Source organism: Elgaria multicarinata, chromosome 1 (genome assembly GCF_023053635.1).
Source record: "Elgaria multicarinata webbii isolate HBS135686 ecotype San Diego chromosome 1, rElgMul1.1.pri, whole genome shotgun sequence".
Classification (NCBI taxonomy): domain Eukaryota; kingdom Metazoa; phylum Chordata; class Lepidosauria; order Squamata; family Anguidae; genus Elgaria; species Elgaria multicarinata.
Window position 1 is genome coordinate 72,215,130 of NC_086171.1, and position 14,531 is coordinate 72,229,660.

At 40.9% G+C, this 14,531-nt stretch overlaps 1 protein-coding gene across 1 annotated transcript in view; it reads left to right on the forward strand.

Annotated features, from left to right (window-relative positions):
- The window catches only part of GLB1 (galactosidase beta 1), a 50,923-nt gene that overhangs the window by 12,619 nt on the left and 23,773 nt on the right, over window positions 1–14,531 (forward strand). The window contains exons 2-4 of the mRNA XM_063130294.1: window positions 6,187–6,356; window positions 11,880–12,030; window positions 13,444–13,504. Coding sequence (XP_062986364.1) covers window positions 6,187–6,356; window positions 11,880–12,030; window positions 13,444–13,504 — 382 coding nt within the window. The remainder of the gene's footprint in view (window positions 1–6,186; window positions 6,357–11,879; window positions 12,031–13,443; window positions 13,505–14,531) is intronic.

The following is a 14,531-nucleotide window of genomic DNA, read 5'->3' on the forward strand; positions in this document are numbered from 1 at the left end:
AGTAATGTGTCCCTTGAGAATATTTTCACTGGTTTTGTTCCCTGCATGTAGAAGGAACCATATACACTGTAGCAAACAAATGTGTAATTAAATTATCACTGATTAAAACAAAGTGTCTTTTGTAATTATCTCCTTATTGTGAAAGTACTTGTTGATCATGTTTTTGTTTCAGTTCAAGCACAAGTCTCTGCTTGTAGAGAGAAAAACTCAGCATTTTATTTTGAAAGTTAGCAAAAAATGTAGCTCATATTGCAGGCACAGGTCAACATTTTTGGTCAAAGGCAAGTATCAGTCATCTTAGACCTGTAAATCAGCCTCATTGAACAGAAACATCAAACAGTGTCATGTTACTTGGGGATTGGATCATTAAGTCCTGGCTAAACAGAGTATGCTTTTTGGCTAGAGAAGAATATTCTACAGTGCTAGACTCCATTTCCTCTCTTGAACAACAAGGACTAGCTTTGCTTATGCCAGTGATGGCTGTGAGTAGTAGCCAGGAAGTGCACATCTTTAAAATTAGAAGGCCCACATATAGGCCAGGATCTGACAAGCTCCAGATAATGGCTCCCAAGATAACCCAGGCAGGAAGTGGGCATGCCAAATTGTCCAGCACAAAGGGAGTTAACATGCAGGATGACAAGAATATTAGGGAGAAAGAGAAAGTGGAAGGGGAGCTGCCCCACAACCAGCCGTGCTTAGGATTGCCACTGTTTTCTGGTAGGGGTCTTGCACGTTTTACAGCCCCAGAACAGGTAGGAATTCTGTAGCCCTTCTGACACACAAACACTGTCACAGGGAAGGTTCACCTGTTGAATTTATGCCTGTTCAGTTCTTAAAGGCTAGAATCCCAACTAGAAGGATGACGTGGCGATCTTGCAGCTGGTTCTGCTGTTCGTAACAAATTATTTGTTTTATTAAAACCTTACATCCTGCCTTTAGAACCAAAATGGATCTCCACAGCAGCTAAAAAAAAATCAAAAATCAAATACACATTAAAATAGAATGCAAACTACAAACTTAAACACCGAAAAATAAAAAAAAGTAACAAGGGAGTAAGTAGCAAACAGAAGAAAGTAGAATATACAACTTATTTATTTATTGGTTGCATTTATATCCTGACTTTTTTCCTGGGTGTCTAGATGCCTTCTCAAGCAGCACAGCCTTCTTCTGATGCTGAAAGGCTAGCAAACATAATATGTTTTGTGTTCTTATCTTTTTGAAGAATGTGTCTCACTTGACATGTACTGCTTTGCTATGGTTCCCTAAGTATAAAACACATAGTATGCTTCATATGAAATCTGAATAGCATGCGTGCAACACAGCAGAAGCTTGCTTCTGTATATAAGGGGATTGAAATGTGTGTTCGTGAAGTAATTACAATTTATAATAAAACTAGCTGATATACCCGGCGTTGCTCACCCCCCCTATCATCTTAAAGTAGTAGGCCTGTGAGTTAACTTTTAATCAAATTATATTCATTTCTTTCTTTCTTTTTGCTCTCACTTCTCATGACAGCCCTGCAAGGTAGGCCAGTGCAAGGCCTGTGACATAACTTTAAAACAAATTGAATTTGTTTCTTTTCTCTCACACCACTGATGCATGGCCAGAGTCGCCTTGAAGCCACCACCATTTTTCTTGCCTCCACAGAAAATGAAAATGACAACTCCCAGCATGCCTTTTGCTGCAGTGCCCAACTTGTCCAATGGGAATCCTGCAACTGGGATTCACGGGAAGTGAAGTCTGGCCGAGCCAGTACCCGTTGTACTGTGCAAACAATGCCTATATGTAGGCAATGAGGAAGCCGGCTCACTGATTGACTGACGGTTAACTCGGTTATTGTCATTGGCAATGGGCCTAGAGTGCACCCGCCTTCCCTCCACCTCCTGATGGTGCCTAGTGACCGAGGCAGCCAGCCATAGGCGCTCTCCCTTCAGGCTGATAAGTTTTTCCTGCTCAAGGCATGCTGGGAGTTGTAGTCGTAAGCCTAGGTCCCTGAATAGCATGTTAATCTTTGAACACTGTCTGAGGTGTGATGGGAGACAACTGGAGAGCAGGCCTTCTTTGGCGCATGGTGGCAGGAAGTTGTCCTTAGAAGATGAGGCAGCGCTGGCTTTCCGGCAGCCATTAGGCCCTTGCAGTTTCCGGTGACCGATAGGAGGTCACCTTCCACCCGGGAACACACCCCGAGTGCTGCAAGTGAGGACAGAACAGCAGAAGAGCTGCAAATCTTTGCCTCTTTGCTCCAAGGTGGCTTCGATTCTGCGGCTGCATCATATAACCAATGCAGCTCAGATTTAGAGCCACCCTGGGGCAAAGACGATGTAAAGATAGCCCCCTCTCTCCCACTGGTTGAGTGTGAGAGAGGTCAATATTCACGGTAAAAGCTTGTTAAATTCAGAGTTGAATGGCAAGCTTGCTAAGGGCGAACCACCCGGGGAGCTTCAGCAATTGGGCGATATAAAAATGCAATAAATAAATAAAGGTTCAACATTCCCCTGTATGTATAGTTTTGCTCCTGCATCCTCATGAAAACTCTTAAACTGTAAACTTGAAAACAGAAGTTTGTTTATTTATTTATTGCATTTTTATACTGCCCAATAGCTGAAGCTCTCTGGGCGGTTCACAGAAATTAAAACCATTCAAAGAATAAAACAAACAGTATAAAAGCATGATATAAAACACAATATTTGTTTTATATTGGTTCATCTGTCCGGCGAGGTGATGTTTGCCCTGTCCTGGACGGGGTTGCACTCCCCCTAAAGGATCGGGTCCGTAGTTTGGGGGTGTTCTTGGATCGAGAACTGTCACTTGAGGCACAGGTGAACTCAGTGGCAAAGAGCATCTTTTATCAGCTTAGGTTGAAATACCAACTACGCCCATATCTGGACAGAGATAGCCTAGCTACAGTTATCCATGTTCTGATAACCTCTCGTTTGGATTACTGCAATGCGTTATAGGTGGGGCTGCCTTTGAAAACAGTCTGGAAGCTTCAGCTGGTACAAAACAGAGCAGCCCGTTTACTAACAGGGACTGGCCGGCGAGATCACATTACATCAGTCCTTTTACAACTTCATTGGCTGCCAGTCCAGGTCCGGGCCCGATTCAAAGTGCTGGTATTGACATTTAAAGCCCTAAACGGTTTGGGGCCAGGTTATTTGAAGGAACGCCTCCTCTCATATGTACCTGCCCAGACCTTAAGATCATCTACAGGGGCCCTTCTCCGTGAGCCCCTGCCAAAGGAAGTGAGGCAGGTGGCTACTAGAAGGAGGGCTTTCTCCGCTGTGGCACCCCGGTTGTGGTATGAGCTCCCCAGAGCGGTCCACCTGGCGCCTACACTGTACTCCTTTCGTCGCCAGCTCAAGACCTTTTTTCTCTCTCAGTATTTTAACACTTAATTTTAACTTAAATTTAATTTTTACTGTTTTAACTCTGTATTTTAATCTTATATCAATTTTGCTGCATGGTTTTATCCTGGTTGTGCTTTTTATACTGTATTTTGTATTTGTGCTTTTAACCTGTTGGTTGTTTTATTATGGTTTTAATTTTTGTGAACTGCCCAGAGAGCCTCAGCTATTGGGCGGTATAGAAATGTAATAAATAAATAAATAAATAAAAGCACAACCAGAATAAAATCATAAGCAGTGCAGAAATACAAATTTTAAACACAAATTTAAAACAGCAAAGTTAAGATTACAAAGACACCATAAGGCTCCATGCCTACTTGGGAGTAAATCCTGTGGATTTAAGTGAGATTTTCTTCAGAGTAAATATGCATAGGCCCAAGCTGCAAATTTTCAGTGCTTTCGTCTCCAAAAGGAAGCAGATGCTGTAAAAGGCTGTCCTGAATTTTTCACTTCATAACACTTGTAAAACAGTACTTAGAAATTGTTTTGGTATTATTTTCCTAATTATACTGGAGTCATATTACTGTACACTTGTTTAGCATGTCTCGTTCTGATGCAGTGGAATAACTTCATGAGTCAGTCAGAAAAGAAATGACTGAGCTTTTCTTGGCAGAGTTTTACATACATTAAAGTTAATCTCTTAAACTTGTTAGGTTAAAATACTACCTTCTAATTACGTAGGATGGTTGTATCTTTCTCATCGGCTTGGCTGCTTTCTCCTTGATGTTCATAGCAGCTGCTGCACTTAACAGGATTATCTTGCTATTCTTCATTTAAGTAGCTTTCTAAAGCATTGGGGTTGGTGACTGGAGGCATTAATTAAAGTCTTGTGTCAGGCTGAATCTCTTCTAGTTGGAGCAGGGATTTTTGCTGCTCTGCACCCAGTGTATGCACCTAAGTCTAGGGTTTTCATTTGGCTATCACAACTTAGTGACCAGGGCTGAGTTCGGATGACATGCTAATCAATTTGCGGGGAGGGGTAATAGAAGAATAATAGAATAGCAGAGTTGGAAGGGGCCTACAAGGCCATCGAGTCCAACCCCCTGCTCAATGCAGGAATCCACCCTAAAGCATCCCTGGCAGATGGTTGTCCAGCTGCCTCTTGAATGCCTCTAGTGTGGGAGAGCCAACAACCTCCCTAGGTAGCTGATTCCACCGTCGCACTGCTCTAACAGTCAGGAAGTTTTTCCTGATGTCCAGCCGGAATCTGGCTTCCTTTAACTTGAGCCCGTTATTCCGTGTCCTGCACTCTGGGAGGATCGAGAAGAGATCCTGGCCCTCCTCTGTGTGACAACCTTTTAAGTATTTGAAGAGTGCTATCATGTCTCCCCTCAATCTTCTCTTCTCCAGGCTAAACATGCCCAGTTCTTTCAGTCTCTCTTCATAGGGCTTTGTTTCTAGACCTCTGATCATCCTGGTTGCCCTCTTCTGAACACGCTCCAGCTTGTCTGCGTCCTTCTTGAATTGTGGAGCCCAGAACTGGACGCAATACTCTAGATGAGGCCTAACCAGGGCCGAATAGAGAGGAACCAGTACCTCACATGATTTGGAAGCTATACTTCTATTAATGCAGCCCAAAATAGCATTTGCCTTTCTTGCAGCCATATCGCACTGTTGGCTCATATTCAGCTTGTGATCTACAACAATTCCAAGATCTTTCTCGTTTGTAGTATTGCTGAGCCAAGTGTCCCCCATCTTGTAACTGTGAATGGGAAACAATAATTGATTAGCGTGTCGTCCAAACTCAGCCCAGGTTTACATGATCACTGCAGAGCACTGTGGCTTATTTAACCAAGGTGGGTTGTGCCGGTGGCCATTTTGAATATTCAAGCAGCAGTAGGAAGCAGTGGGAAGTCACAGTGGCTGAGTTCCGACGACACACTAATCAACTATATACAGTATTCTAAGTGTGGTTGCACCATAGATTTGTATAAAGGCAGTAATACAGATGCTTTGAAGGCTTGAAAGCTGTTATTTGAAGCCACCTCAGTGTTTCTTTCCTTCAGAGCTGTGTTAAGGCTGCTTGGAATCTCTGGAACTGTTTATGGGCATTGCAATGTGGGAGGCACAAAGGTACTTTTTATTATTGTTCATACTGCTGCTCTCTGAAAACATCTTGGTGTTGGACTGTTATTGAAACTGTTTATAAGCAGTATTTCAGCTTTGCAACAGAGAAAGCATGAAGCACACCATCAGCATTATCTGGGCTGTTATCTAGAACTATCTCAGCATCTTTGGTTAGAAGTTATTTATTGTGTCTTAGCAAATTGCCATTATACACGAATACAGAATAAAACACCATACAATTTAAAATTCCACCAACAAACCATTAAGAGTTAAATAGCTTTCTGTACAGCTTTTTGACTTTGTGACACATATTTGTACACATTGACAAGAAATTTGGCAGTTCTAAAGGATACATACTTCTGAGCTTCATACAATAGGAAACAAGTCTTAACAAGAGATGGCCTTCCCTTGGTTAGGACTGCTGTTATAAAGACTTATACGCATTGTTTTAATTGTGCAACATAAAAGGCACAAAGTGTCTTAGTATCGTTTGGCTGCTACTTGGAATTATTCCAGCACTGTTGATTGGTTAAGATTGTTATTGTTATTGGAACTGCTCAATAAGCATTATCTTTATGATGCAATATAGGGCTCCATCACACCAGCGATTTATCGCACACTCGCCATGTATTGCTGCCAAGGATCAGATCTCTGTATTAATAAGTTTTATTTTCCTAAAAGTTAACGCTCCTATCCATCTAACTTATATTTTCAGATCACGTCCCAGAGAAGTTTTGGGATTGATTATGCCCATGACTGCTTCCTTAAGGATGGGAAACCATTCCGCTACATCTCGGGAAGCATCCATTATTCCCGTATTCCCCGGTCCTACTGGAAAGACCGCCTCTTGAAAATGAAAATGGCAGGCCTTGATGCTATTCAAACGTAAGTAGCAATGGAGGGTCGCCAAGTAGAATGAAAAGGGATGAGGCAGCTTCTGAAGATCAGATACAAACTGAATTTTGTATTGCGGTCATTGGCAAAGAATCCGCTTGTGTGGCAATGTATATTTGTGATTAGAACTGTGGGGGAAAATGGCTGGAGTCCAGTTCAAATGAGACTTCTATTATGAAACATGTTCTGGAAACTATGGAAATGTTTCCTTTTTTAATGTTCTCAGTTCGTTCCTGAACAAGGTGCTGCTACTTGTCCGTTGTGGTGGAACCCGAAACCACGGGTTCCAGTGGTTCGCTGAGTGGTGGTCACAGACTCTCAAGACACAATTTCTCTCTCTTTAGAAGGTTTATTACAAGCAGCGCTGCAGGGTGGCAGTCTGAGGAACTGCCCAACAATTTCAGGAAAGGTCAACATATTTATAGGGTCAGGTCCCCTCAGATACAATGGCAGAACCTTCCTACCAATCATAATACAACAATCATATTACGTAATACAGCTCTGCAACACAACAACCAATGAAATAGCAAAGCACCTAGGCATATACAGAGTTCAGGTACTTCTCTGACTAGAACACCATAATGGGTATTGTAATATAGCTACAGGAAATACATCCCCATCTGTTTCCTAGTTGTGGTTAGCTTGCCTTAAAAAATATGTCACAACTGTTTAACTATCTTGTGACATGTTGTTTCAACATCAGCTAGTGCAGCAAGTGTAACATTAAAAATAGGTTTTAATTAAGCAAGAAGCTATGAACTTTATGATGTATGTGTTATAGAGCCATTTTCTTATACCTGTTATTAGGTAAAAGAACCAGTTTAATTTCCTTGACACCATGCATTCAACTCAGGATGCATCGCTTCTTCCTTCCTTATGCTGTGGCAAGTTAAGAGGAATAGAAGGAGGCATAAATTTCTGGATCTAAAAATGGACTAGCAGTAGCTTGCTTGATCTGTCTTGCAAAAAGCAGAACTGTGTATACTGCACTTTAAAAAAAGGTGAAACACTTTCTAAGGTAATTTACATTCTCCAGGGTCATTAAGAAAAATTGAATTCTCTGACCTGGAAAAAATGCATATTAAGATTTGCAGACACTTGATCATTTTGCATAAGAGTTATGCAAGGCACTCAAGTCCTACCATGTGACCACTGGAAATCCTGCTTCACCCCTGTTTGGGCCTTTCAAAATTTCACCAGGGATTTCCTGTGTATTCTCAACCCTATATTTGCAGCCTTCATGGCTCGAAACTTGCTTCACCCAAAAGAAAGCTGAAGTTCTTGGGATGCTGAATTCTATGTATAGTAAGCTTTCTTGGGGTCAACATATCTTTGATTTCTCTTCTATGATGTAGTAACAATATTCAATAGGACATAACACTTTGAAAACAGTATATGGAATGTGTCCTAGGCCCGAACAGTTGTCAAAACGTTATAAACCGTTATAAAGCAGTAGTGTAGATCCTGCCTTACAGTCTCATGTAGAAGCATTGTCAGTTTTGTTGCACTTTATAGCAACATCCCTCTTCATCACCATAGCCCTACCTAGTGTTATTCTTAGAGAGAGCCACTAGAGTGAGCTAGATACATTTGCTGTGTCATAATACCCAGATGTAATATGCTTTTCAGAAGATGCCAGTAGCACAGTCACAACAGTTAGGCATGCAAAATACACAAAGCATAACATCAAAGAGTTCTCTTGCACAAGTCTCATTGAAGTAAATGGGATATGTGGAAGAGTATTGCTTGTGCTGGAGAACTTCACCATGAATTGTACTTAAAATCTTCTTTCATACATTCTCAGTAAAATTCATGGTATTTAGGGTGCTAATAGAACATGTCAGCCTCCTCCAACCAGATGCCCTCCAGTTAGATTGAACTATATTTCCCATCATCCCCAGTCAGCATGGGAGACACAGAATGGGGATTATGAGAGTTGTAGTCCAACATATTCAAGAGGCAGCTGGACAACTATCTGTCAGGGATGCTTTAGGGTGGATTCCTGCATTGAGCAGGGGGTTGGACTCGATGGCCTTGTAGGCCCCTTCCAACTCTGCTATTCTATGATTCTATGATTCTATGAAAGCACCAGGTTGGGGAAGGCTAGATTGTATCTAGGCTTCATAAGGTTTTATCCTGTGAGTGTACGCAGGATGTACGGATTTTGTTAATTTCCATTTCATCTGTGTCTTGCAGATTGTCAGGTATCTTTCCTTCCATTGTCTGCTGATTTACAGAATTGGATATTTTAACCAGAATTTTGTTCTACCTGCGCCAATTCGCATTAATTAACATGCATTAGCGCTAATTTGCTTTCTCATAAATCCCCCACAAAAGTGAAAAACTGATCTGCAAGTCCATGGAAAACACATGACCTGGAAAAAGCTGGTCCGCTGTGGAATCCGCAGGTTGGATTCATAGAAATCCTAACTCATTTGAATCTCCTGTGGATTTATTTGTCATCCCTAGTATGTACACATGAATTTATTCTTCCTAAATAAATCCATTTTGGGTTGTTTGTAGAATAAGCCCCATATCACATGATCCTTGTTGTATAATGATACTTGGTTGTTTTAATGTTGTTTTCTTCCAACTTAGTTTCATAGATCCTCAATTTTTGTTGCTATTTCCTACTCAACTTCCACACACACACACACACACACACACACACACACACACACAGATTTATTGTGTCTTAGCAAATTGCCATTATACACAAATACAGGAAAAAACACCATGCAATTTAAAATTCTACTAATAAACCATTAAGAGTTGAATAGTTTTCCATACAGCCTTTAGACTTTGTGGCACGTATTTGTAGAGCATTGACAAGAAATTTAGAAGTTCTAAAAGATACATCTCAGCATCAGACAATAGGAAACAAGACTTAACAAGGGATGGCCTTCCCTTGAATGATCTTAACAACGGATGAATATATTTGGTTCTGAGATCATTATAAATGGAGCATTCTAGCAGTACATGAATAGTATCTTCAATTGATACAGCATTGCAACTGCATACTCTATCCTTCTTAGAAACCCCCTTGTGCTGACCCAGCCAGTCTGCCAATGGAAGAGCATTTAATCTTGCCCAAGTGAAGGCTACGCTCATTTTAATATTTGGTAGGTCTACGAGGTATTTTGGAAAAGATAAATACAAGGGAATATAGGAGGCATAGAAGGTATTAGATTGGCAAGCCTTGAACTCAGTCACCTGAGATTGCATCTCAGTATCCTTAAGCCTTTGGAGCACTAACACTTTAGCTCTATCATGACCTTGAGTTAAGAGAAAAGAGATAGAGAATCCCAAGTTCATGGCAACCAGCTGCATTTTATGCTTCCATGAATTTGAGCCCATCTCTTCCCAAAAAATGATTTTTAACCAAAAAAGCAGGGCTAGTCTGAGAGCTTCAGCTTTGATTGTCATCACACCCAGTTCTGCATGGAGCTTTTCTAATTTTGTAGAAATGGGAACTGCCAGGAATCTACGCAAAAAAATATTTTGAGCTCTTTCTAATGGGTCCAAGTTGGCCCAGAGTGGTGCTCCATATAGCAATTCTGGCAGAACCCTGATCTTGTACAATTCTAGAGTGGGCTGAACCAGGTTTCTCCCTTTTGTACGATAGAATCGTAATTGTCCATTTAAAGTTCTACCCGCTGACAAGGTGCTTGATTGAAACACCACACCAGGATACTTAAAAGAAAATACTTGCTCCACTTTATTCCCATCAAGAGACCAGTTATGGATTTTCTTAGATTTATCAAATATCACTTCTGTTTTTTGGTAATTGATAGATAGAAGCTCATTGTTGCAATATAGACTGAAACTTTTCAACAATCTACGCAGGCCCAACTGAATGTAAGAAATGAAGATTGCATTGTCTGCATAAAGGAAGATTGAATATTTTTGGCTCCCTACAACTTCCTCTGTTGAGTAGGAAACAAAAAGAAGAAGGAATCTCAAAGGTGCACTGGAATAATTTAGGGCATAATTCTATACTTGTTTGGCCAGGAAAAGGTCCTGCAACTCCCAGCATGCTGGCTGGGGGATGTTGGAAGTTGTAAGGCTTTTTTCTATCCAAACAAAATGGAACACGGGACCAACATTGTGATCTTTTTGGTGCCAGGTTAGGGCTGCCTTCTAGTCCCAGACATTTACTGGTAAATGATGCCAGTTGTCTTGAACAGGTCTGTTACTGAAATTGTTTTTAGCTATTTAAATTATTTTTAAATGGTGTGTGTTCAGCGATTTGTAGAGTATGTTTTATTGTAATGTTGTAGAATGTTTTTCATTGTAGTTTGTTTGGCTTTTTTTTTTACTGTGTATAAATTGTTGTGAACTGTCTAAAGAGTTTTGGCTATTGGGCACTATAGAATTGAAATCATCATCATCATCATCATCATGCATAGGATTGCACTCTTAGTCTATTAAGACCCATTGTGTATTAAGATGCAACTGGACCAGTTTTATTTAGGGAAACTGCTCAAAATATTTTAAATGAATAACCCGTCATTCCTTTTTTACACTTTGCTGCATCATCATCATCATCATCATCATCATCATTATTATTATTTCTTACCCTCCTCTCCAGTTTGATCGAGGCGGGGAACAACAGCAAATGTAAAATACATAAAACTGAATTAAGAACATATTATACGTTGTTAAAACATCCTAAAAACATTCAAAAATATCCTTAAATTCCCCTGGATAGGCCTGCCAGAAGAGATCAGTCTTGATAGCTTTCTTGAATGCTAATAGACTGTCAAGTTGACGAGTCTCCTCCGGCAGGCCATTCCATAGTCAGGGAGCATCAGAAGAGAAGGTCCTCTGGGTAATACTTGTCAGCCTAACTTTGACTGACTGAAGTAGATTCTTCCCAGAGGACCTGAGTGTGTGGGGAGGATTTTACGGGAGAAGGTGATCCCGCAGGTAGCCTGGATCCAAACCATGTAGGGCTTTAAAGGTGATAACCAACACTTTATACTGTATGTCCTCAGCTCTAATGAATGTCAGCTAGGACACTGTTCTTTTACTTGCTGTTTTGATGTTATATACTTTGAAATAATCTCAATTTTCAAAACTATGGCCATAGCTAGACCTAAGGTTTATCCCTGGATCATCCAGGGGTCAAACCTATTCATCTAGGTGACACACAGGGGATCCAGTGCTCAGGCAGGGGTGAACCTTGGATGATCCCAGGATAAGCCTTAGGTTTAGCTGTGGCCTATGAAACAGTTAAAAACTATATGCTTTGACTTGGATCCAAGGATCTACAAGCAAAACAAAAAGTTCCGTGTACAGTTAGTTCAGCTGTATGCACAATGAACAGCATGAAATGAGTAAAGGAGTTTCTTTGAAGAAGGCTTGATTCCCCTCCCCCACTGTTCTTGTGTGATCTGCTTGTATGAGGAGAAAATAGCCTCCTCTCTCACCCTCAGTGTGGAAGTGTGTTAACTAGTGGCAATTGTTTATTGTATTGGTGTTGGATAATAATGATGTGTGTGGTATTTGCAGGTATGTGCCATGGAACTTCCATGAATTTGAGCCAGGAGTTTACAACTTCTCTGATGACAGAGATCTTGAGTATTTCCTGCAGCTTGCTGAGGAGATTGGCTTGTTGGTCATACTGAGAGCAGGGCCATATATATGTGCAGAGTGGGACATGGTAAATATTTTAAGTTTGACTTGCTTTTGCAAAGATTGAATTGTATGTTATCCTAAATGCAGTTTATCTGCTAGCTTCCTTTCCATGGTGCTCCTGGTTGTGGAGGCAGATCCAGCAAGTGTTGCAGGGAAGGTTACCACCCTCAATAATAATATCAATTGTGGCACCTTAAACTTTCTCAAAAGAGTGAATGGCAGACATTTTGCTTACGTGGGTGGAAGTACAGAGGTGCGCTGGTGTTGAGACGGAGGCTAAAAGCACTCCCTGGCCCTGGTGGGGTAGCTTTCCCGGCCTGAACTGTGTCTCAGACTTGCAGCTTGTTACTTTGTTACACTCAATGAGAGCAATTTAAAATGGAGCCAACCCCATCTACCCATTCAACTATAATCTTCGTTTGGTTTCTAAGAGTGCTTCCATGTAGAGGGCTCCTTGCACTAGCAATCTGAAGGCATTGTGTAGCTGTTCCATCTTTCTATCCATAATGGATTGTCTGACTTAAGGAAGAAGATGGAAGAAGCAGATAAAAAATGCACAGGAGGGTCACAAATGGAAGACATTTTTGTCTGGACCCCCCTGGAAACTTTTGTGAATGAGGCAAGATGATGGCATCATAAAAGTCTTGCCTGGAAGCACCCTTGGCAGAGCTGGGAGTTTTGAAAAAGAGAGAACCAAGAAGCTCCTCTTTTATATATGGTGGTCTTAATAGAGGAAAACGTTTTCCTCAACAATTGCTTATATGGGCTTAGGTGCTAGAAATATCCAGTTTTCAAATTGGGCTGAGGTGACCTTTGGAAGTAGCATCAAGCATTGCATTTCACAGGCCCTAAAGGATACCATCCTGATCATGTTACCGGGGGCAGAGACAGGCAGTTCCACCCTGCTTGCCACCGATAAGCTCCTAAGGTTGACATTGTGAAAACTCAGAAGTGTAGAGCTGTGCCTCCTTTGGCAATGTGGAGCCGTTTGGATCACCTTCAGGATCGTGTGTAAGGGGCTTCTGCATGCTCCGGCCCATTCTGCAAAAATTAAGGGAAGCTTTGTGCAACACAGGTCTGCTTAACATGAGTTAGGGGGCAGTTCCTAGGCTAACATGCTTATGTTGTGGCTTCATATTGATGTTGGGATTCTTTTATCTGGTCCTGCATACTAAGTCAGTTCAACAGTTCATAGAACTGGACTGTTTGTTAATAATTTTAAAGGCCATGGCTACTGTTCCTGTGGGCCTTTTATTTATTTATTTATTTATTTATTTATTACATTTCTATACCGCCCAATAGCCGGAGCGCTCTGGGCGGTTCACAAAATGGGCGGTTCACAAAAGTGGTTATTTTAAAGTGGTTATTCCCAAGAATAATGTCTATACGTATTTCCTAAAAAAATGTACCTTTATATGGGTTCCTCCTTCCTTCCTAGGGAGGTCTACCTGCCTGGTTATTAAAAAAAGAATCTATTGTCCTTCGATCTTCCGATTCAGGTAAGGAAGTCAAATGACTCAGCAGAAATTGTTTGGTACTAAGTATCTGGATCATTTGGGAATAAAGCATAACAATAATAGGATCAGGTCATACAGCTTAGCTGCAAGCATCTGAGCTCTCATGACAGGTATGGGAACATGTAAAGAAATGTAACATCATAGCTCTCCATGCAGTCCCATATCCAGGGATTTTTAGAAATGATTGCATGGTGTAGAGAAATGGAAGAAGTTTTATATGTGTCAACTAGCCCTTGAAATAATTTGGGGAGCCAGAATGTTGTAGTGGATAACAGTGTTGGACTAGGACTAGGGAGGCCCAAATTCAAATCCATGCTCAGCCATGAAGTTCACTGAGTGATATTGGGCCAGTGGCCATCTGCCAGTCTAGTCTACCTCACAGGGTGAAGGGACGATAAAATGGTGAGAGAACCATATGGACTGCCTTGAGCATCTTGGAGAAAAGGTAGGATATGAACAAACTACTGGGTAATATCTAAAATGTTGAATAAACAATATGCATGTTTTAGGAATAAATGTCCAGAATAGACCATTTTAACAATGAAAAGGAAGTATGTAGTAGAGTACCCCCAAGGAACTGCACTCATTCATAAATTATCTGGACTTGAGGTGAACATTGAAGTAGCCAGATCTGTGGATAAAGCAAAATTATTCAGGAGGCTCAAAATGCTAGTGAACTGAAGAGTTCCTGAACAATTTTTCCAAACTGGAGAAATGGGCAGCAAAATGGAAGATGAGATGTAGTGTAAATGTCAAAGGATGCATTTTGGGGAAGAAAAATTCAAGCTTCACATGTTGATGGGATCCCAGTTGTGTGTGACTACTCAGGAAATAATTTTCTTTGGTGCAGCACCATTTATAATACATAATATAAATATTATGGCCCAGTTTTGGGCAAAAGGTGGGATACAAACAAAATAATAATAATAATTAAAAAAAAAACTTTTCCCCGCTATAAAACAACTTTTTATTGAAAATAGTGATTTCACTTATATTTACATTCTTGTTT